At 65.7% G+C, this 20,570-nt stretch overlaps 1 protein-coding gene across 1 annotated transcript; it reads left to right on the plus strand.

Annotated features, from left to right (window-relative positions):
* Positions 1-10,654: 10,654 nt before the first annotated feature.
* Positions 10,655-17,161, plus strand: LOC128898900 (alpha-1,6-mannosyl-glycoprotein 4-beta-N-acetylglucosaminyltransferase-like). Its single transcript, XM_054176313.1, has 3 exons — positions 10,655-10,768; positions 11,543-11,687; positions 15,975-17,161. Exons 1-3 carry the CDS (start codon positions 10,655-10,657, stop codon positions 17,159-17,161), a joined length of 1,446 nt encoding a protein of 481 aa, XP_054032288.1.
* Positions 17,162-20,570: the final 3,409 nt, after the last annotated feature.

Raw genomic sequence — 20,570 nt, forward strand, 5'->3', positions numbered from 1 at the left:
CAGCAACTTTTGTTGTAAAAACTTCACCTTTTATGATCTGAGCTCCCTGGGACTGCTCCTTTGAACCCCCCTCCTCTCTGTGCTGCTGAGCAGCAGCAGGGCCTGGGCTGTGTGCCTGGGGCAAGAGCCAGGAGCAGCTGTTGGCTGCCCACAGCGGCAGGAGGCATTCCCAAACAGCTGCCCCTGCTGCAGGGGGGACCTGCACTGCAGCAGGGCTGCAGCCAGAGGCACTGCACTGCTGTGGTCTCTTGAGGAGCAGGAAGCAAAGCAGCAGTGATCAACAATGCTCATGCACAGGCAGGATCAGCAGCAATGCTAAACCCTCACAGGTGAGACCAAGAGGACTCCTAACCTGTCCCAGGTGTGACCTGGGGCAGTGCTAACCTGTCCCAGGTGCGACCTGGGGCAGTGCTAACCTGTCCCAGGTGCAACCTGGGGCAGTGCTAACCTGTCCCAGGTGCGACCTGGGGCAGTGCTAACCTGTCCCAGGTGCGACCTGGGGCAGTGCTAACCTGTCCCAGGTGCGACCTGGGGCAGTGCTAACCTGTCCCAGGTTTTAGCCCAGGGCTGAGCTGTGCTGCCTCAGTGCTGAGCTCCTCAGCTGTGTCCCTCAGGGCCTCTCTGGAGCCCTTCTCTCCATGTGGGGTTTGGTGAAGCTCCTGGGAGCAGAGGGAGCTCTGCCAGCTGGGTTTGAGTGCCAGGGGCAGACCCCTGCCCCCTGCTCCTGCTGGGGCTGCCTGTGAGGAGCTGCTCCTTGGAAGTCACCACCCAGGACAGCAGCCCCAGCCTGGCTCTGTGCTCACAGAGTTGTGTGGCTGGAAAAGACCTTTAGGATCGAGTCCAGCCCTTGGCCCAGTACTGCCAGGTCCCCCCTCCAGGCATGGGGACTCCACCACTGCCCTGGGCAGCCTGGGCCAGGCCCTGACAGCTCTCAGGGGGAAGAATTTGTTCCTCATGGCCAACCTGAACCTCCCCTGGGGCAACCTGAGGCCTTCTCCTCTTTTCCTGTTGTTTGTACTGCAAAGAAGAGACCAAGCCCCACCTGGCTCCAGCCTGCTCTCAGGGTCTGGCAGGGCTGAGGTGATGCTGAGCTCGGGCTCCTGCCTCACAGTTCCCCTGTGAGGCTGCTGGGCAGGTGGTGGTGCCCAGAGGTCAGTTGTGAAAGCCCAGCAGAGAGAGGGCAAGGGAAGGTGCTGAGCCTGCTGGGGGAGCCTGGCCTCAGTCCTGGGTCCCTTGGTGGTGCAGGAGGTGGAGCTGGGAGGGGCCAGGGCTCTGTCCCAGGGCTGGGGCAGCAGCAGGCAGGGCTGGGGCAGCAGCAGGCAGGGCTGGGGCAGCAGCAGGCAGGACTGGGGCAGCAGAAGCTGCTGCAGGGCAGCAGCAGGCAGGGTTGGGGCAGCAGAAGCTGCTGCAGGGCAGCAGCAGGCAGGGTTGGGGCAGCAGAAGCTGCTGCAGGGCAGCAGCAGGCAGGGTTGGGGCAGCAGAAGCTGCTGCAGGGCAGCAGCAGGCAGGGCTGGGGCAGCAGAAGCTGCTGCAGGGCAGCAGCAGGCAGGGTTGGGGCAGCAGCAGGCAGGGCTGGGGCAGCAGAAGCTGCAGGGCAGCAGCAGGCAGGGCTGGGGCAGCAGAAGCTGCTGCAGGGCAGCAGCAGGCAGGGCTGGGGCAGCAGAAGCTGCTGCAGGGCAGCAGGTTCACAGCCTCCTTCCTTTGGGGGTGAGGTTGAGAGCTGGGTGAGAAGTCCTCAGGGGCCCTGGGGAGGAGCTCCTCTGCTGCAGTGTGCAAGTGAGCCTTGGGCAGCTTCCCAGGAACCTGCTGGCTTGGGCAGGGGCTCCTTGGCTGTGGGAGCACAGAGTTGGTTGGGTTGGCAAAGCCCTCTGAGAGCATCCAGGCCAACCCCAACCCAACCCCACCACGGCCCCAGGTGCCATGGCCACAGCTTGCTGCAACCCCTCCAGCCATGGGGACTCCACCACCTCCCTGGGCAGCCTCTGCCAGGCCCTGACCACTCCTCCAGCAAAGACATTTTGCCTTCTCTCCAACCTCAGCCTCCCCTGGCACAGTTTCAGGCCAGTTCCTCTCCTGTGCCCTGGGAGCAGGCAGGAGAGCCCAGCCCCAGGAGCAGATCTCTCCTCAGGAGGCTGTTCAGTCAGAGCCTCTGCTCTGCCCAGTCTGAGGTGCTTGGGGAGCAGCCTTCAGGGGCTTGCTGCCACCTACCCTGACAGCTCCTCTGCCTCATGGGGATGCCACCACCATGTGCCTGGCATCCTCTGCTTGTGCTGTGCCCAGGGTCACAGAACCACAGAGGGGCTCAGGTTGGAAGGGACCTCAGAGCTCTTCTGCTCCAGCCATGGGCAGGGACACCTCTCAGCTGGGCTCAGCTGCTCAGGGCCTCATCCAGCCTGGCCTCAAAACACCCCCAGGGAGGAGGCAGCCACAGCCTCCCTGGGCAGCCTGTGCCAGTCTCATCAGCCTGGTACTGAAGAACTTCTTCCTCAGCTCCACTCTAACCCTGCTCTGCCTCAGCTCCAAACCATTCCTCCTTCTCCTGTCTCTGGACAGGTTCCTCTGCAGCCTTCCTGCAGGATCCCTTCAGGCACCTCCCTGCAGTCTTCTCCAGGCTGCACAGCCCCAGCCCCCTCAGCCTGTGCTCCCAGCAGAGCTGCTCCAGCCCTGGGAGCATCTCTGTGGCCTCCTCTGGGCTCTCCCCAGCAGCTCTGTGTCCTTCCCCTGCTGGGGACCCCAGAGCTGGAGGCAGGACTGGAGGTGAGGTCTGAGCAGAGCAGAGCCCAGGGGCAGAATCTCCTCTGCTGTGCAGTGGGAGAGATGTTTGGTTGCCAGCTCTGGGCTGGCTGGCAGGAGCATGGAGCAGGCTGGCCAGAACTCTGTCCTCACTTGCAGGAGCTGCAGCAGCAGCAGGGCAGCAGCAGCAGGGCAGCAGCAGCAGAGCAGCAGCAGCAGGGCAGCAGCAGCAGGGCTGCAGCCTGTGCCTTGCTGTGGGTTCTGTGAGGGGTGCAGGGGGAGCTGGGGCTGCAGTGGTGCTGGCTGGAAGCAGCAGTGGTGCTGGCTGGAAGCAGCAGTGTGTTCTGCACAGCCTGGGGCAGATCTCAGATGTCAGGGGTTGGAAGGGACCTCTGGAGACCTTCCAGCCCAAGCCCCCTGCCAGAGCAGGAGCAGAGCCTCCAGCACAGGGCACCCAGGAACACATCCAGGTGGGGCTGGGAAGGCTCCAGAGCAGGAGGCTCCACAGCCTCTCTGGGCAGCCTGCTCCAGGGCTCTGTGACCCTCACAGGGAAGGATTTGTTCCTCATCCTGAGGTGGAGCCTCCTGTGCTGCAGTTCAGCTCCACTGCTGCTTGCCCAGGTGCCCTCCAGCAGCACCTGCTCGGGGGGGGAAGGCTTCGTGCCTGCCCCTGGCCCTGCAGGCAGTGTGGCTGCAGCGGGGGGCAGGGGCTGGGCTGGCAGGGGGCTGGGAGGGCTCCTGCTCTCAGCAGGCATGGTGCCAGCTCAGGCTCTTCACATCAGGACAGATGGCCCTCAGCTGCCCCTCCCAGAGCAGCCTTTGCCAGGGCTGAAGGCTGTGACAGGTAGGAGAGAAGCTTTCAACCTGCCCCCCCTGCCAGGGCCGAACCCTGTGGGGACCCCAGGGATGGAGCTGTGCTGGCAGCAGCACTGGCAGGGCTCAGGGCACCTCTTGGGCTCTGTGAGGAGATGCCAGAGGGTGCAGAGCTGCAGGGCACACTGCCCCCTCCTCCCTCACCTGGAGTGGGGGGGCACCAAGTTGAGGTTTGCTGACTGCTGGGACTCCTGGCCAGACCTCAGCCCCCAGCAGGCTGTGGCCATCCCCCTGTCCTCCAGGCCCAGCCTCTCGTGCAGGCTGCTGGCCCAGAAAGCTCTTCCTGAGTCTCCTGCAAGGGTTGGCTGCAGTGAGGCTGTGATGCAGCCACAGAGCCATCCCAGAAGGGGTTGGGTTGGAAGGCAGCTCAAAGCTCAGCCAGCTCCAGCCCCCTGCCATGGGCAGGGACACCTCCCACCAGCACAGCTTGCTCAGGGCCTCATCCAGCCTGGTCCTGAGCACCTCCAGGCAGGGCACAGCCACAGCCTCCCTGGGCAGCCTGTGCCAGGCTCTCCCCAGCCTCACTGCAAACAATCTCTTCCTCATCTCCATTCCCCCTCTCCCAGCTCAAAGCCATTGTCCCTGCTCCTGTCCCTCCCAGCCCTTGTCCCAAGTCCCTCCCCAGCTCTCCTGGAGCCCTTCAGCTCCTGGAAGCTGCTCTGAGCTCTCCCTGGAGCCTTCTCTCCTCCAGGCTGCACAGCCCCAACTCTCCCAGCCTGGCCCTGAGGCACTTTGGTCTCTGTGGTCCCTGCCAGGGCTCCAGGCAGCAGGGGCTGTGGTTGGTGCAGGATGCTAAACTTTGCCTTGGGGCCTTGGGCTGTGACTCCAAAGGGTCCCTGGGGACCTGGAAACAGAGCCCCAGATGAGGGCCAGAGCCAGCTGCTGTCCCTGCTGCGTGGGGCTCTGTCCTGCCTTGCTTTGTCCTGCTCAGGGCCCTGAATAATGCAGGGGCTGTAAGCAGATCCTGCTGGGCTCTTGGCTTTCCCCAGGGGACGCTTGGAGACTTGGCCACCAGCATGGCCTCTGCGTGCCCTGCTCTGGGGATCAGGTGGCAGGTGGGTGCTGAGCTGGGGCAGGAAAGGACTGGGTGCTGTGGGAAGGCACCTGGTACCTGCAGAGGGTCCCTTTGTGCCTGTGCCACCCCAGTGCTCAGCTCCAGCCCCACCTGGGGGGCCCTGCTTCCCCTGGCCCTGCAGCCTGGCTCTGTGCCTGCACAGCTCTGTGCCCCTCTGGAGCAGCCTTGGGACCTGAGGCTTCTCTCTTCTTGTTTGGGTTGGCAAAGGCCTCTGAGAGCATCCAGGCCAACCCCAACCCAAACCCCCATGGCCACCAAGCCCTGGCCCCAGTGCCATGGCCACAGCTTGCTGCAACCCCTCCAGCCATGGGGACTCCACCACCTCCCTGGGCAGCCTCTGCCAGGCCCTGACCACTCCTCCAGCAAAGACATTTTGCCTCCTCTCCAACCTCAGCCTCCCCTGGCACAATTCCAGGCCAGTTCCTCTCCTTCTGTGCCCTGAGCCTGGGGAGCAGAGCCCAACCCCCCCCTGGCTGCAGCCTCCTCTCAGGGAGCTGCAGAGAGCAATGAGGTCTCCCTCAGCCTCCTCAACCCCCCCAGCTCCCTCAGCTGCTCTTCTCCAGCCCCTTCCCCAGCTCCATTGCCCTTCTCTGGCCCTGCTCCAGCCCCTCCATGTCCTTGGAGTGAGTGACCCACAGCTGCCTCCAGTGCTGCCCCCCTGGGCTTTGGGGCCGCAGGGCTGCGCTGGGCGCTGTGGCTCCCACCCGCTGCTTCCTTCCTGCCGGGGCAGGAAGGGCCAAGCCCCAGCTCCTTCCTGCGCAGGGCTGGGGGCCATGGGGTGGTGAACAAAGCCCTCCGCACCCCGCGGCTGCTGCTGGAGGCTTTGATGTGAGGCCCCAGCTCCCCGGAGCCTCTCCTCGCCGCTGCTCGGGGACTCTCCGCTGGCTTCCACCGCCCTGGCTCCCGCGGCCCTCCCGGGCGCTGCCAGCCCTGATGTGGGCAGAGCATCCCCCCCCAGCTCCCCGGCAGCCTCTGCACCCCGCTGCCACCTTCCCAGCACCGCCACAGGCTGCCTGCCCTGCCCCGGGACTGGCAGCCGCCTTCGAGCCTGCTGAGGTGGCCATGGCTGGGGGCTCCACCTGAGCTGCCAGGAGCCAGGGCTGGGAGCTGTCCCCGGGCGGGGCTGAAGAGCGCAGAGCCTGGGACGAGAGGTTGGAGGCTCTCTGGAGGTAGGAGAGGTCCCGGAGAGGAGAGAGGGAAATAGGATTCACAGCTCTGTGTGGATGAATGGGCAGGGTGGGCTGGAGGGAAGGGAAAGGCTGCATGAGTTGCTGTGTCTGAGGGAGACGAGAGCTGCCTGGCGCTGAGCTGGGTGCCAGCCTCGCTGCTGGGTGCCGCTGGGTGCCAGCCTCGCTGCTGGGTGCCGCTGGGTGCCAGCCTCGCTGCTGGGTGCCGCTGGGTGCCAGCCTCGCTGCTGGGTGCCAGCCTCGCTGCTGGGTGCCGCTGGGTGCCAGCCTCGCTGCTGGGTGCTGCTGGGTGCTCTGGGGCCATCTTCCTGCTGCAGGTGTGGAGGAGGAAGCAGGGAGAGAGAAATGAGGCCTGGAGGGTGCTGACCTCGGGGACAAACTGGGGCACGGGAAGGGCCCCACACGGCCCCCGCCGGCTCCTGGGGGTGGAAGGGACTTTGTTCCCAGCCGGGGCCACGATGCCCATCGGCCCCGCGAGGAGCTGGGGTGTGAGGGGAGGCTGTGGTGCCCCCCGCGGGGCGCACCCCGGGCGGGATCCTGGCAGCCAGCTGTGCCCTGGCTCACAGCCCCGGGGGGTTCTGCCAGCGCAAGGACAAGAGGCTGCTGCCAGCGGGCCGCTGGCTCGGGGCTCAGCCCAGTGCCAGCTTTGTGCTGCTGGTGCTGGGCAGGAGCCCTCGGGAGGTCTGAGCCTGTCCGGGGGGCTGGGGCCGGCGGCATGGCGGGACGCCCATCCGAGGGGGCAGGCTGAGGCTGCCCTCGCTCCTGCGGCAGGGCTGGGAGCCCTTTGCCCCGGCCCAAGCGGGGCACCGGGTGCGCCCCGGCGTGGGGCAGAGGAGTGCCGGAGCCGCTCCTCCTCTGCGGGAGGCAGCCGAGGGCTCGGGGTGGAGCTTTGCTGAGCGAGAAACCGGAGCCCGGCCGGCCCCGGGCAGCTGCCAGGGCAGGCGCCGAGGCTGCCAGGCTGCCAGCACCCCGCGCCCACCCCTGGGCTGCCACCACCCCGTAAGTCTCTGCCGCCTCGGAGCGCTGCTGGGCAGGAGCCGCCTCGCAGGTGTCAGGGGATGGGCTCCGCAGGGAAGGGATGGCCCGGGACAGGCTCTCCTGGGGAGCTGGGAGGTGAGGGCAGGGTGGTGACACTCGGGGTCCCCATTCAGCCGTGGGGAGCAGATCAGACACAAGTGTTCCCCGTCTGGGCTTTGCCTGCCAGAGCTCCTGAGACGTCGCTTTCCCTCTCCCTCCTCCCTTTGGGACGAGCCCTGGAGCGGGGGCAGCCGCAGGGCATGGGGCCGCAGCCCGGGCTGGCTCCCAGGGGGCCATGGAGTGCCCTCATCAGCCGTGGTTTGTCCTTTGGGGACCCTGTGCCATGTCCTGGCGCTGGGTCACAGCCTGCCCCTCTCCATCCTGGGCACCTCCCCGGGGCACTGAGCCCTGCTGCAGGAGACCTGGGGCTCACCCCGCTGGGTGCCACGCAGCCTTCTCCCCGCCTCGGTTTCCCCCAGCGTGGAAAGGAGCTTCTGGCAGCGGGGCCCTGAGCGCTGGGTGTCCCCCTGCGCCCCACGCGAACAGCCCCAACCCTCCCCGGCGCTGGAGGAAGCAGCAGAGCCGCCTGGGCCGGGGAGCGGCAGGGGAGCAGCAGGGGAGCGGCAGGGGAGCACCAGGGGAGCGGCAGGGGAGCTGCAGGGGAGCAGCAGAGGAGGTGCAGGGGAGCACCAGGGGAGCGGCAGGGGAGCACCAGGGGAGCGGCAGGGGAGCAGCAGGGGAGCAGCAGGGGAGCTGCAGAGGAGGTGCAGGGGAGCTGCAGGGGAGCGGCAGGGGAGCAGCAGGGGAGCTGCAGAGGAGCCGCTGCGGAGCAGCAGGGGAGCAGCAGGGGAGCTGCAGAGGAGCCGCTGGGGAGCTGCAGAGGAGCTGCAGGGGAGCTGCAGAGGATCCGCTGGGGAGCTGCAGGGGAGCGGCAGGGGAGCTGCAGGGGAGCGGCAGGGGAGCGGCAGAGGAGCCGCCGGGGAGCTGCAGGGGAGCTGCAGGGGAGCTGCAGAGGAGCCGCCGGGGAGCTGCAGGGGAGCGGCAGGGGAGCTGCAGAGGAGCCGCCGGGGAGCTGCAGGGGAGCTGCAGGGGAGCTGCAGAGGAGCCGCCGCGGAGCAGCAGGGGAGCTGCAGAGGAGCCGCCGCGGAGCAGCAGGGGAGCTGCAGGGGAGCTGCAGGGAGCAGCAGGGGAGCTGCAGAGGAGCAGCAGGGGAGCAGCAGGGGAGCCGCCGGGAGCAGCAGGGGAGCTGCAGAGGAGCAGCAGGGGAGCTGCAGAGGAGCCGCCGCGGAGCAGCAGGGGAGCAGCAGGGGAGCAGCAGAGGAGCCGCCGGGAGCTGCAGGGGAGCTGCAGGGGAGCTGCAGGGGAGCCGCCGCGGAGCAGCCCTGCCCAGCTCGCAGCCTCTCGGCCCCGCAGAGCTGCTGCGGCTCCTTCCTCTCTGCTGCCGGCCGGAGCCACCACCCCTGTGGCCAGGAGGCTCCCAACCCAGCGCAGGAGCTTGGCTGCGGGCAGCCAGCTGCCGCTGGCCCCCTGCCCCTTCTCCTCCCGCCCCGTGGTGCAGGACACCTGATGCTCACCCCCCTGGGTGCGCCGCAGCCTCCTCCCTCCCCCCCGGCGTGGAAGGATGCTTCTGGCAGCGCCGTGCTGAGGCTGTCCCCCGCCCGTGGGAGGTTTGGGGGACCAGCAGCAGGGTGTGGAGCCGTGGGGAAGGTGCAGGGGCAGCGGTGGGCACAGGGATGCCCCACAGGGAGGCACTCAGGTGGGAGCCAAGGGGCTGCTGCCTGCTGCTGCTGTGCCCTGCTGGGCTGCTTCGGTGTCTCCGTGGGTGCAAACCCCAACAGCCCAGCCTGGGGGCTCGGTGTGGGGCAGGGCTGGGGCCAGGTGTTCAGAAGAGGCTTGGATGTGGCACTTGGAGCCATGGTTCAGTTAGCCAGGAGGTGTTGGGTTGGACTTGATGACCTCCGAGGTCTCTCCCTGCCTGCTATGATGCTAAGGGGGGGGCAAGTCCCTGCTCCCTGTGCACAAAGCCTCAGCCCGAGGGATCTGGGGGTGCACAGCAGCACCTCCTGTGCCCTCCAGGGTGGGCCCCTGGGCAGCCAGACCCCCCCCCCAGCAGCTGGAAACTCCTTTGGCCACCCAGAGTTAAAGTGTGCCCAGCCCAGCAGGTGGCCAGCTGCCAGCTGCCCTCTTCCCAGCTCATCCCACGGCCCCGGGGGGGAGGTCTGGGCTCAGAACCCCAGCTCCAGGCTGGCTGCAGGGGGGGAGCTCCCTGAGGGCTGGGCTGGGTCCCTCGAGCTGCTCCCCTGCTGGCTGCAGGGGGGCTGGGGGGAGCTGGCCCATGGCAGGTGGTGCAGGGAGGTGTTCAAGGAGAACTTTGGTTGATGAGCAGCTTGGCAGCAGCTGGCACCAGGCACTGGCAGCATCTCTGAGCTGGGCTGCAGGCAGGGCAGGGAGAGAGCAGCACAGGGAGGGGATTCTGCCCCTCTGCTCTGCTCTGCTCAGCCCCCACCTGCAGCACTGCCTCCAGCTCTGGGGCCCCCAGCACAAGGAGGACCTGGAGCTGCTGGAGAGGCTCCAGAGGAGGCCACAGAGAGCACCAGAGGCTGCAGAACCTCTGCTGGGCCAGGCTGGGAGAGCTGGGGCTGTGCAGCCTGGGGAAGAAAAGGCTCCAGGGAGAGCTCAGAGCAGCCTTGCAGGAGCTGAAGGGCTCCAGGAGAGCTGGGGAGGGACTTGGGCCAAGGGCTGGGAGGGACAGGAGGAGGAACAATGGCTTTGAGCTGGGAGAGGGGAGACTGAGAGTGGAGAGGAGGAAGAGATTGTGGAGAGTGAGGCTGGGGAGACTCTGGCACAGGCTGCCCTGGGAGGCTGTGGCTGTGCCCTGCCTGGAGGTGCTCAGGACCAGGCTGGATGAGGCCCTGAGCAAGCTGTGCTGGTGGGAGGTGTCCCTGGGCATGGCAGGGGGCTGGAGCTGGCTGAGCTCTGAGCTCCCTTCCAACCCAGCCCAGTCCCTGGCTCTGTGAAGCCCTGGCTGGAGCCCAGGCTGTGTTCACACGCAGACACAGCTCGACCCAAGCAGGGTGGCACTGTGGGCAGTTGGGCTGTGGCTGCTGTGGCTGCTGTGGCTGCTGTGGCTGCCCACCCTGAGCTGGGCACTCATCCCTGGGCACTTTCTCCTTTCCCAGGGCACTCCTGGGCTTATTTAGAATGGAAAATCCCCAGGCAAAGCCGGAAGCCTTTTAGCCTCCTGCCACACCTCTGCTGCAAGGGAAAACATCTCAAGGGCATTCCAGGTTCCTTGAAGGTGACCCTGCCCCCCCTGCCAGGCAGCCTTCTGGCCCTGCTGCCCAAGGGAGGGGGCTGGGGCTGGGCAAGCAGAGCTGCAGGGGTGGGCAGGAGCAGGGGGGGCTGGGGGAGCTGCTTGGTCCTTGTGCGTCCTGGGCTCCTGTGAGCTCCCAGCTCCTGGTGCCAGGTCTGGAGGGCTGGGTGGCTGCTCCTGGGGTGTCACCCTGACACCAAAGGCCTTCCCTGAGGCGCCACCTGAGTGCTCCAGGGCTGCTGTGAGGGGCTGCAGGGCACCAGGAGTGGTGGGGCAGGGGCTGGCTTTGGGGTGTCCTGCCCCCTGCCCATGCTGCCCCATGGCTGCCCTGGGTGAGCCCTGGGGAGGCATCCTGCTGTCACCCCATGGTCCTGCCCAGCTGCTGCTGGCTGTCCCCAGGCTGTGGCCTGGCCCTGATGTGTCCTTTCCTCCCCCAGGCCCTGGGGTGCCCAGGCCATGCGCTGCTCCCCCAGACGTGCCCTGGCGGCTGCCCTCGCAGCCTCCTCCCTCTTCCTCTTCCTCTTCCTCCTCCTCTACAGAGGCTGTCAGCAGGAAGAGGATCCCCAGGAGGTGAGTCCCCAACCCTTGCTGTCCCCCTGGAGGGGCTGTTAGAGCATCATCCCTTCCCTGTCTGCCCCACATTGACCCCAAGCCCCAGCTCTGCTCCTTCCCTGCTCCATGTCAGCCCCAGCTCTGCTCCATGTCACCCCCAGCCTCAGCTCTGCCCCTTCCCTGCTCCATGTCACCCCCAACCCCATCCCTGCTCCATGTCACCCCCAGCCCCAGCTCTGCTCCTTCCCTGCTCCATGTCACCCCCAGCCCCAGCTCTGCCCCTTCCCTGCTCCATGTCACCCCCAACCCCATCCCTGCTCCATGTCACCCCCAGCCCCAGCTCTGCCCCTTCCCTGCTCCATGTCACCCCCAATCCCTTCCCTGCTCCATGTCACCCCCAGCCCCAGCTCTGCTCCATCCCTGCTCCATGTCACCCCCAACCCCATCCCTGCTCCATGTCACCCCCAGCCCCAGCTCTGCTCCTTTCCCTGCTCCATGTCACCCCCAGCCCCAGCTCTGCTCCATCCCTGCTCCATGTCACCCCCAGCCCCATCCCTGCTCCATGTCACCCCCAGCCCCTGCTCTGCTCCTTTCCCTGCTCTGTGTCACCCCCAGCTCTGCTCCCTGGAGCTGCCCTGTGCCCCTGGGCATCCCTCAATCCAGAAGCCGGGGAGGGGGTGGGTCCAGCACGGGGGTCTCCCCCTCACTTGTGTCCCCCCCCTCGCCCTGTCCCCCTGCCCTGCCGCCTCCGCGGCGCCCCGGCTCTGGCTCTGCCCTGTGGCTGCCCTGCAGGTGGAGCTTCAGGGCTCGGCCCCGGCCGCGGCGCTGCAGCAGCTGCAGGCAGGAGCTCGGCACACCCTGAGCGACGCTGAGGTCTTCTCTGCTCTGCACAACGTCTCCTACCAGCTGCTGGCTGGCTCCCTGCCCCCCGACAAAAGTGAGTGGCCCCGGGGCTGAGCAGGGCTCTGGCTGTGCACAGCAGGGACCTGCCCCACGCTGCTGCTGCTGCTGGGGGCTGCTTCCAGCCCCTCTGGCATGGGCACCCTGCTGATCTCTGGTGGCCTCCTCCCCAGCCTGGCTGCTCTGCCTGGGCAGATGAGCAGAGCAAGGCCTCTGTGCTCCAGGCCCAGCTACTGCATCTGCACTCTGGGACCTGGGTGGCTGCAGGCTTGCTGCAGAGCTGGGGCCCAGGGGAACCTCATGAGCTACACCCAGAGCCAGTGCAGGGAGGTGGAGGTGCTGGGTGCTCAGTGGGTAAGGAGCTGGCTGGATGGCTGCAGCCAGAGGCTGCTGCTCAAGGGCTGAAGCCCAGGTGGAGAGCAGGGACAGAGGTGTCCCTCAGGGGTCCATACTGGGACCTGTGCTGTTTAATGTTAGTGTCAATGGCAGAGCCACAGAGGTTGGCTGCACCAGCAGCAGTCTGCAGATGGCACCAAGCTGTGTGGTGCCAGAGGGACAGGAGGGCATCCAGAGGGACCTGGGCAGGCTGCAGAGCTGGGGCCCAGGGGAACCTCATGAGCTACACCCAGAGCCAGTGCAGGGCTCTGCACCTGGGCTGCAGCAATCCTCACTGGCAGCACAGGCTGGGGCAGGAGGGGCTAGAGAGCAGCCCTGAGGCAGAGGCCTTGGGGGTGCTGGTGGGGGAGAAGCTGGCCAGCAGCAGGCAGTGGGAGCCTGCAGCACAGGAGGCCAGCCCCAGGCTGGGCTGCAGCCAAAGCAGTGCTGCCAGCAGAGCCAGAGAGGAGATTCTGCCACTGTGCTCTGCTGAGACCTCCCCTGCAGTGCTGGGTGCAGGGCTGGAGCCCTCAGGATAGGAAGGACACAGAGCTGAGGGAGAGGCTCCAGAGGAGGCCATGAGAATGCTCAGGGGCTTGGAGCAGCTCTGCTGTGAGGCCAGGCTGAGGGAGCTGGGGGTGTTCAGCCTGGAGAGGAGAAGGCTCCAGGGAGACCTAATTGCAGCCTGCCAGGACCTGAAGGGGGCTACAGGAAGGATGGAGAGAGACTGTTCCCAAAGGCCTGCAGGGACAGGCCCAGGGGCAATGGCTTCAGAGCAGAGCAGATTGAGATTGGATGTGAGGAACAAGTTCTGCAGCAGGAGGCTGCTGGAACACTGCAGCAGGCTGCCCAGGGAGGGGGTTTGAGGCTCCAGCCCTGGAGATCTTCCAGGTGAGGCTGGACAGGGCTCTGGGCAGCCTGCTCCAGTGGAGGATGTCCCTGCTAGGTGCAGGGGTTGGACTGGCTGAGCTCTGGAGCTCCCTTCCAGCCCAGAGCATTCTCTGGTTCTATGCTCTCTGTGGGGAGGGTGGCTCAGATCCCAGCCCACTGGGCTCCAGCTTCCTGTTCTGCAGTCAGGGAGGTGCAGATGGTGGAGCTGGGCCATGGGCTGCAGGCTGTGGGAGATGTGGCTGAGGCTCTTGGACAGATGGACAGAAAGCAACTCTCATGCAAAGGGCCTGGGAAGGAGCTTAGGGCAGCCCTGCAAGAAACCAGAGGTCCAGGACATGCACAGAAGAGCAGCAGCAGAAGCTGCAGCCAAGTGCAGCCCCAGCTGGGATGTGAGGAGGGCAGGAGGAGCAGAGAATGGTTGGGGCTGGAAGGGCCCTTCAAGACCATCCAGCTCCAAGCCCCTGCCATGGGCAGGGACACCTCCCACCAGCACAGCTTGCTCAGGGCCTCCTCCAGCCTGGCCTCCAACACCTGCAGGGTCCCTACTCATCCCCAGCCCCCCTGGGCAGGCTGTTGCAGTGTGAGGAGATCCCCAGGAGGCTCAGAGCAGGACCTGTTTGCAGGCCATGCAGCCACAGCACAAAGCCCTCCCTGCCCTGCAGCCTCTCCCTGCACTTCTCCCTTCCCCACCTTGGGCTTTTTCTAAGCTGTTCCCAAGAACTTCCTCCTGAGAGGAACCTCTGACTTCTCCTGGCCTCTCCTGGCCAGCTTGGGGCACCTGCTGAGATGCTGGAGGCTTCAGCTTCAGAAAGGACCTCCTGGCCTTGCCTCAGTGCTGTGACCATGGGGGTTGGAGAGCTTTCTGGAGGCTGCTCCTCATGGCTTGCAGGGAAGAACCTCCTGGTGGTGCAGCCACAGCATCACAGAATGCTCTGGGCTGGAAGGGAGCTCCAGAGCTCAGCCAGTCCAACCCCCTGCACTCAGCAGGGACATCCTCCACTGGAGCAGGCTGCCCAGAGCCCTCTCCAGCCTCACCTGGAAGAGCTCCAGGGCTGGAGCCTCAGCTCCCTCCCTGGGCAACCTGCTGCAGTGTTCCAGCAGCCTCCTGGTGCAGAACTTGTTCCTCACATCCAATCTCAATCTGCTCTGCTCTGAAGCCATTGCCCCTGGGCCTGTCCCTGCAGGCCTTTGGGAACAGTCTCTCTGCATCCTTCCTGTAGCCCCTTCAGCTACTGGAAGGTCACTATTTGGTCTCCCTGGAGCCCTCCCCTCTCCAGGCTGGACAGCCCAGGTCCCCCCTCAAGCCTGCTGTTGGAGGTTAAGGGCAATCAAGAGTTAATTGGTGTAACCATGAAGAAAAGTCCTCCAGAGGCTGGAGAGGCCCAGGGGGACAGGCAGCTGGGCCCAGGAGATTGGAATCTGTCCTTCTGCTCTGTTTCCCTCTATCTCTTTATTGAAGGGACAGGATACAGAATGAACCAGGTTGGAAAAGACTTCAGAGACCACCAAGTCCAACCTCTCCCCCAGCACCATCTGAGCAACCCAACCATGGCACCAAGGGCCTCAGCCAGGCTCTTCCTAAGCACCTCCAGGCATGGGGACTCCACCACCTCCCTGGGCAGCACATCCCCAGGGCCAATCTCTCTGGCTGGGAAGAATTTCTTCCTCCCCTCCAGCCTGAACCTCCCCTGGCACAGCTTGAGACTGTGTCCTCTTGTTCTGCTGCTGGGTGCCTGGGAGAAGAGCCCAACCCCCAGCTGGGTCCAACCTCCCTTCAGCCAAAGCTCTCTCTTCATAGAATCAATCAGGTTGGAAAAGACCTCAGAGCTCATCAATCCCAAGCTGTCCCCCAGCACCTCCTGACAGCTAAACCCTGGCTGCAAGGGCCACATCCAATCCCCTCTGGAACCCCTCCAGGGATGGGGACTCCACCACCTCCCTGGGCAGCACAGCCCCAGGGCCAATCTCTCTGGCTGGGAAGAACTTTGTCCTCACCTCCAGCCTGAACCTCCCCTGGCACAGCTTGAGACTGTGTCCTCTTGTTCTGGTGCTGGGTGCCTGGCAGAAGAGACCAACCCCCACCTGGCTCCAACCTCCCTGCAGGGAGTTGCAGAGAGCAAGAAGGTCTCCCCTGAGCCTCCTCTCCTGCAGGCTAAGCAACCCCAGCTCCCTCAGCCTCTCCTCCCAGGGCTGTGCTCAAGGCCTCCATGTTCTCTCCCTCTCAGGCTGCCTGCTGTTACCTTATGGTGTGTGGGGGAGAGGCTTCCTCCTGGCCTTGGCTGGCAGTGAATTTCCTGCTATGCCACAGGGGAAGCCTGTGGTGGGCATGGGTCTAGCAGGGCCAGGGTGAAACCTGCAGGGTCAGCTCTGCAGCAGGGCTTGGCAGCAGCAAACACTAAGTCACTGCTGAAAAGCTCAGTCCCTGGCTGAGGTCTCTTCCCCTCTGCCCAAGGAGGAACATCTGCCTGGAGGGGTTCAGGGCCAGGCTGGAAGTGGCTCTGAGCAACCTGCTGGAAGGTGTCCAGAGAAGGGCAACAAAGCTGGGGAGGGGTCTGGGGCACAGCCCTGGGAGGAGAGGCTGAGGGAGCTGGGGTTGCTTAGCCTGCAGAAGAGGAGGCTCAGGGGAGACCTTCTTGCTCTCTGCAACTCCCTGCAGGGAGGTTGGAGCCAGGTGGGGGTTGGGCTCTTCTGCCAGACACCCAGCAGCAGAACAAGAGGACACAGTCTCAAGCTGTGCCAGGGGAGGTTCAAGCTGGAGGGGAGGAGAAAGTTCTTCCCAGAGAGAGAGGTTGGCCCTTGGGATGTGCTGCCCAGGGAGGTGGTGGAGTCCCCATCCCTGGAAGGGCTTGGATGTGGCCCTTGGAGCCATGGTTTGGTTGTCAGGAGGTGCTGGGTGACAGCTTGGACTTGATGCTCCCTGAGGTCTCTTCCAGCCTGGCTGATTCCGTGGCTCTGTGGCTCTGTGCCTCCATGCTCTTTTCTGTCCCTTTGGCCCCGGGCAGCTCCTGGCTCCCTCAGCTCCTGGGAAGCTGCTGAAGCCTTTGCTTGTGCCTGGCAGAGTTCCTGGCCGTGGGGCTGGCCTCGGTGCGGCGCCCGCGGGGCTTCTACCTGCCGGCCACGCTGCGGTCCCTCTTCGAGCAGTCGACGGAGGAGGAGCTGCAGGAGCTGGTGGTGGTCGTGCACCTGGCAGACCCTGACCCCTCCTGGAACGGGCGGGTGGCCGCCGGCATCGCGCAGAGCTTCGCCCGGCACGTCCAGCAGGGCAGGCTGCTGCTGATCCACGCCCCCCAGCAGCGCTACCCCAGCCTGGAGGGGCTCAAGAGGAACTACGGCGACCCCGAGGAGAGGGTGAGGTTCCGCTCCAAGCAGAACCTGGACTACGCCTTCCTCTTCGCCTTCGCCGCCAACCTCTCCTCCTACTTCCTGATGGTGGAGGACGACGTGCGCTGCGCCCGCTCCTTCCTGACGGCCGTCCGCAGGGCCGTGGCCTCCCGGGCGGGCTCGGCCTGGGCCACGCTGGAGTTCTCCAAGCTGGGCTACATCGGGAAGCTGTACCGCGCCGCGGAGCTGCCGCGCCTGGCGCGCTTCCTGCTGCTCTTCTACCAGGAGATGCCCTGCGACTGGCTGCTCGCCCACTTCCGACAGCTGCTGGCCCAGAAGGAGGTCATCCGCTTCACGCCCTCCCTCTTCCAGCACCGAGGGCTCTACTCCTCCTTCCAGGGCAGCCTCAACCGGCTGGAGGACGACGAGTTCCAGGCGGACGCCTCGGACCCGCCGGACAACCCCCCGGCCGCCCTCTTCACCAGCATGGACGTCTTCGAGCACCACGAGCCGCGGGGGGCCTACGGCACGGCAGAAGGCTACTTCTGGGGCAAGGACCCGGTGGCCGGCAGCGTCTTCACCGTGGTCTTCCAGCAGCCCACCCTGCTGAGGCGGGTGCGGGTGCTGACCGGCTCCGCGCAGCGCCCCGCCGACCGCCTGCGCGCAGGGCTGCTGGAGCTGGGCCGGCGGCGGCGGGCGGACGGCAGGGACTGCGCCGCCTACACCCCGGCCGGCGCCTTCCAGCAGGGCGGCTTCGACGGGCGGGGGCTGGAGAGGGCCGCGGGGGGCCCCGTGGAGTGCCTGCGGGTGCGGGTGACGCGGGGGCAGAGCGAGTGGCTGATCATCCGCAGCATCCAGGTCTGGACCGCGCCGGGCTCCCGCGGCGGCCGGCGGGATGCCGAGGCGGCCGCAGCGGCGCCCTGAGCGCCCTGCTGCTCCTCGCTGCCTCTTGCCTCCGGAATTACAGTAGCGACTGGGCTGCAGCCCGGCCCCTGCCCCTCCGAGCCCGCAGCTGCGGTACTGTGGCCAGCTCGGGGCCCCTCGGGTCACAGAATCAATAAGGCTGCGAAAGACCTCAAAGATCATCGAGTCCAACCTGTCACCAAGCTGCCCAACCTTAAGAAGAATAACCCTGGGGGAGGGGAGGGGAGGGGAGGGGGGAGGGGAGGGGAGGGGAGGTTCAGAGAGGAGAGGAGAGGTTCAGAGAGGGGAGGGGAGGGGGGAGGGGAGGTTCAGAGAGGAGAGGGGAGGAGAGGTTCAGAGAGGAGAGGAGAGGTTCGGAGAGGAGAGGTTCGGAGAGGAGAGGTTCGGAGAGGAGAGGTTCGGAGAGGAGAGGAGAGGTTCAGAGAGGTGAGGTTCAGAGAGGTGAGGTTCAGAGAGGAGAGCTTCAGAGAGGAGAGGAGAGGTTCGGAGAGGGGAGGGGAGGGGAGGGGGGAGGTTCAGAGAGGAGAGGAGAGGTTCGGAGAGGGGAGGGGAGGGGAGGATAGGATAGGATAGAATTAGACTAGACTAGAATAAACCAGGTTGGAAGAGACCTTTGGACCTCAGGGAACTGCTTGAGAGGGTCCAGCCCAGAGCCCCAGAGCTGCTGCAGGCAGTGGAACATCTCCCTGGGAGCACAGCTGAGGCAGCTGGGGCTGGGAGCTGGGAGCAGAGCAGCCTGAGGGCTGCCCTCAGTGCTGGGGATAAAGCTGTGCAGGGCTGGAGCCAGGCTCTGCTCAGGGATGGCCAAGGGCAGCACAAGGGGCACTGGGGGCAAGCTGGAGCAGAGCAGCTGCCAGGGGAGCAGGAGGGAAAACTTTGTCCCTGGGAGGCTGCTGGAGCCTGGAGCAGGCTGCCCAGAGAGGCTGTGGAGTCTGCTCTGGAGCCTTTCCAGCCCCTCCTGGATGTGTTCTGGGTGCCCTGCCCTGGGTGCCCTGCCCTGGATGAGCTCCAGAGGTCCCTTCCAGCCCCTAACGTTCTGAGATTCTGTGGGGGGTGGCAGCTGCTGTGGGGGGCCAGGGGCTGGGACAGGGGATGTGGGGGGCCAGGGGCTGGGGGTGGGACAGGGGATGTGGGGGCCAGGGGCTGGGGGTGGGACAGGGGCTATGGGGGGACAGGGGTGGTGGGGGGGACAGGGGCTGGGACAGGGGATGTGGGGGGACAGGGGATGTGGGGGGACGGGGGGGGGGACAGGAGCTGTGTGTGGGGCTGGGGAGGAGCAGAAGCTTAGGAGCTGCAGGAAACATTTCCTCCCTGGGCAGGATGATGGACAGGACAAAGCTGCTCAGCTAATGAACACACCAAGTAATTAACCAGCAGTGGGGGTTCCTGCAGCCCACCCAAGCCCCCCTGCCCCAGCTGAGTCTTCTGAGCACCAGCTCCTGCCTCCGAGTGGTTTCTCTCTCTCCCATCCTGATCCAAGCTGTTGCTGGTAGGGATCAGGGGAAGGCAGGGGGGTGCTGCTCATCAAACCCTTCAGCTGCCAGGGTGAGGGACCCTGGAGCCAGGTCGCCGGGAGCCCACCAGGGCTGCCCACCGATGCCGATCGGCGGCCAGCAGCCACCAGATGGACCTCTCGCACCGGCTCGGGCCCTGCGCCGCAGCTCCCAGCCGGCGGCTGCGGCCGCTCAGAGGCTTCGGGCAGGTTGTGAACCTCCCTCCCGGAGTCCCAGCGCCGTGGGGGTCGGAGCTCCCCCAGCCCAACCCCGCTGCCCCAGCAGGGCTCCCCCAGCAGAGCTCCCCCAGCCCAGCCCCTGCCCCAGCAGGGCTCCCCCAGCAGCTTGCCCAGGGGCACAGTGCCCAGGGGGGGTTGGAAGCTCTCCACCCCAGCAGACTCCACAACCTCTCTGGGCAGCCTGCTCCAGGCTCCAGCAGCCTCACCCCAAACAACTTTCTCCTCCTGCTCAGCTCCAACCTCCTGCCTGCCACTCTCTGCCCCTTGCCCCTGGGCCTGGCCCTGGGCAGCACTCAGCAGAGCCTGGCCCCAGCCTCTTGCCCCCCACAGCTCCTTTAGCTCTTGCTGAGCATTGCTCAGCTGCCCTCTGGGGCTGCTCTGCTGCAGGCTCTCAGCCCCAGGGCTCTCACACACCTCAGCACCATCACCACAGTTGCTCTGGCTCCATTTTGCCTGCAGAGCAGCAGCTGCTGACCCCTGGGAGCCCCAGGCCTGGCCTGCTGGGGCACTCCCCTGAAGAGAAGGCAGCAGTGCCACAGAGCTTTGTCTGCATTTAATAGAGAGAAGCTACATGGCCCAGCCCAGCCCAGCCCCCTCCTGTGGGATCCATCCATGCCCTGCAGTACCACTTCAGGCTCCTCCACACAGCCCAAGTGCAGTCAGAGCTCCTGGAGTGTTCTGAGTGGCACAAATGTTCCTTTTCCAGGGCCCCAGGAGCCAGACAAGTGCCTGCAGGGCTCCAGGAGAGCCTTTGCCCTGCTTCTGCTGGGCACAGCTGCCCCTGGGAGCATGGAGGGGGTGCAGGTGTGGGCACAGACACAAAGCTTTCTCCCCAGGTGCTTCTGTCGGGGGGTGGGGGGCAAGCTGTGAATGGAATCAGCCTTTTACCTCCTGCTCTCTTCCTGATGAGGCTCCTGAGCAGCTCTGTGCTGTTCAGCCCCCACAGGAACAGGCTGCAGCCTGAGCCATGCTGGTGTGAACCGGGCAGGCTGCCCCGGGGGCCTTCTGTTACAGCAGGGGGAGCAGCAGCAGCAGCAGCTGAGCACTGCAGGGCAGCTCCTCCCCTGCCTCCTGGGGCAAGGGGCTGGGGGGGTCTCAGCACCACGAGGCCCAGGTCACAGCAGTGCCAACTGAAGGAGGAGGAGGAAGAGAAGGAGGAGGAGGAAGAGGAGGAGGAGGAGGAAGAGGAGGAGGAGGAGGAAGAGGAGGAGGAGGAGGAAGAGGAGGAGGAGGAAGAGGAGGAGGAGGAGGAAGAGGAGGAGGAGGAGGAAGAGAAGGAGGAGGAGGAAGAGAAGGAGGAGGAGGAAGAGGAGGAGGAAGAAGAGAAGGAGGAGGAGGAAGAGGAGGAGGAGGAGGAAGAGGAGGAGGAGGAGGAGGAAGAGAAGGAGGAGGAGGAAGAGAAGGAGGAGGAGGAAGAGAAGGAGGAGGAGGAAGAGAAGGAGGAGGAGGAAGAGAAGGAGGAGGAGGAGGAAGAGGAGGAGGAGGAGGAGGAGGAGGAGGAGGAGGAAGAGGAGGAGGAGGAAGAGGAGGAGGAGGAGGAAGAGGAGGAGGAGGAGGAAGAGAAGGAGGAGGAGGAAGAGAAGGAGGAAGAAGAGAAGGAGGAGGAGGAAGAGGAGGAGGAGGAGGAAGAGGAGGAGGAGGAGGAAGAGGAGGAGGAGGAGGAGGAAGAGAAGGAGG

The sequence above is a fragment of the Dryobates pubescens genome, chromosome 35, assembly GCF_014839835.1.
Source record: "Dryobates pubescens isolate bDryPub1 chromosome 35, bDryPub1.pri, whole genome shotgun sequence".
In the NCBI taxonomy this organism is placed as follows: domain Eukaryota; kingdom Metazoa; phylum Chordata; class Aves; order Piciformes; family Picidae; genus Dryobates; species Dryobates pubescens.

Coding starts and splice junctions, on each gene's coding strand:
- LOC128898900 (XM_054176313.1), top strand. CDS start 10,655: ATGCGCTGCTCCCCCAGACGTGCCCTGGCGGCTGCCCTCGCAGCCTCC. Junction 10,769..11,542: donor AGGAAGAGGATCCCCAGGAG/GTGAGTCCCCAA, acceptor GCTGCCCTGCAG/GTGGAGCTTCAGGGCTCGGC. Junction 11,688..15,974: donor CTCCCTGCCCCCCGACAAAA/GTGAGTGGCCCC, acceptor TGTGCCTGGCAG/AGTTCCTGGCCGTGGGGCTG.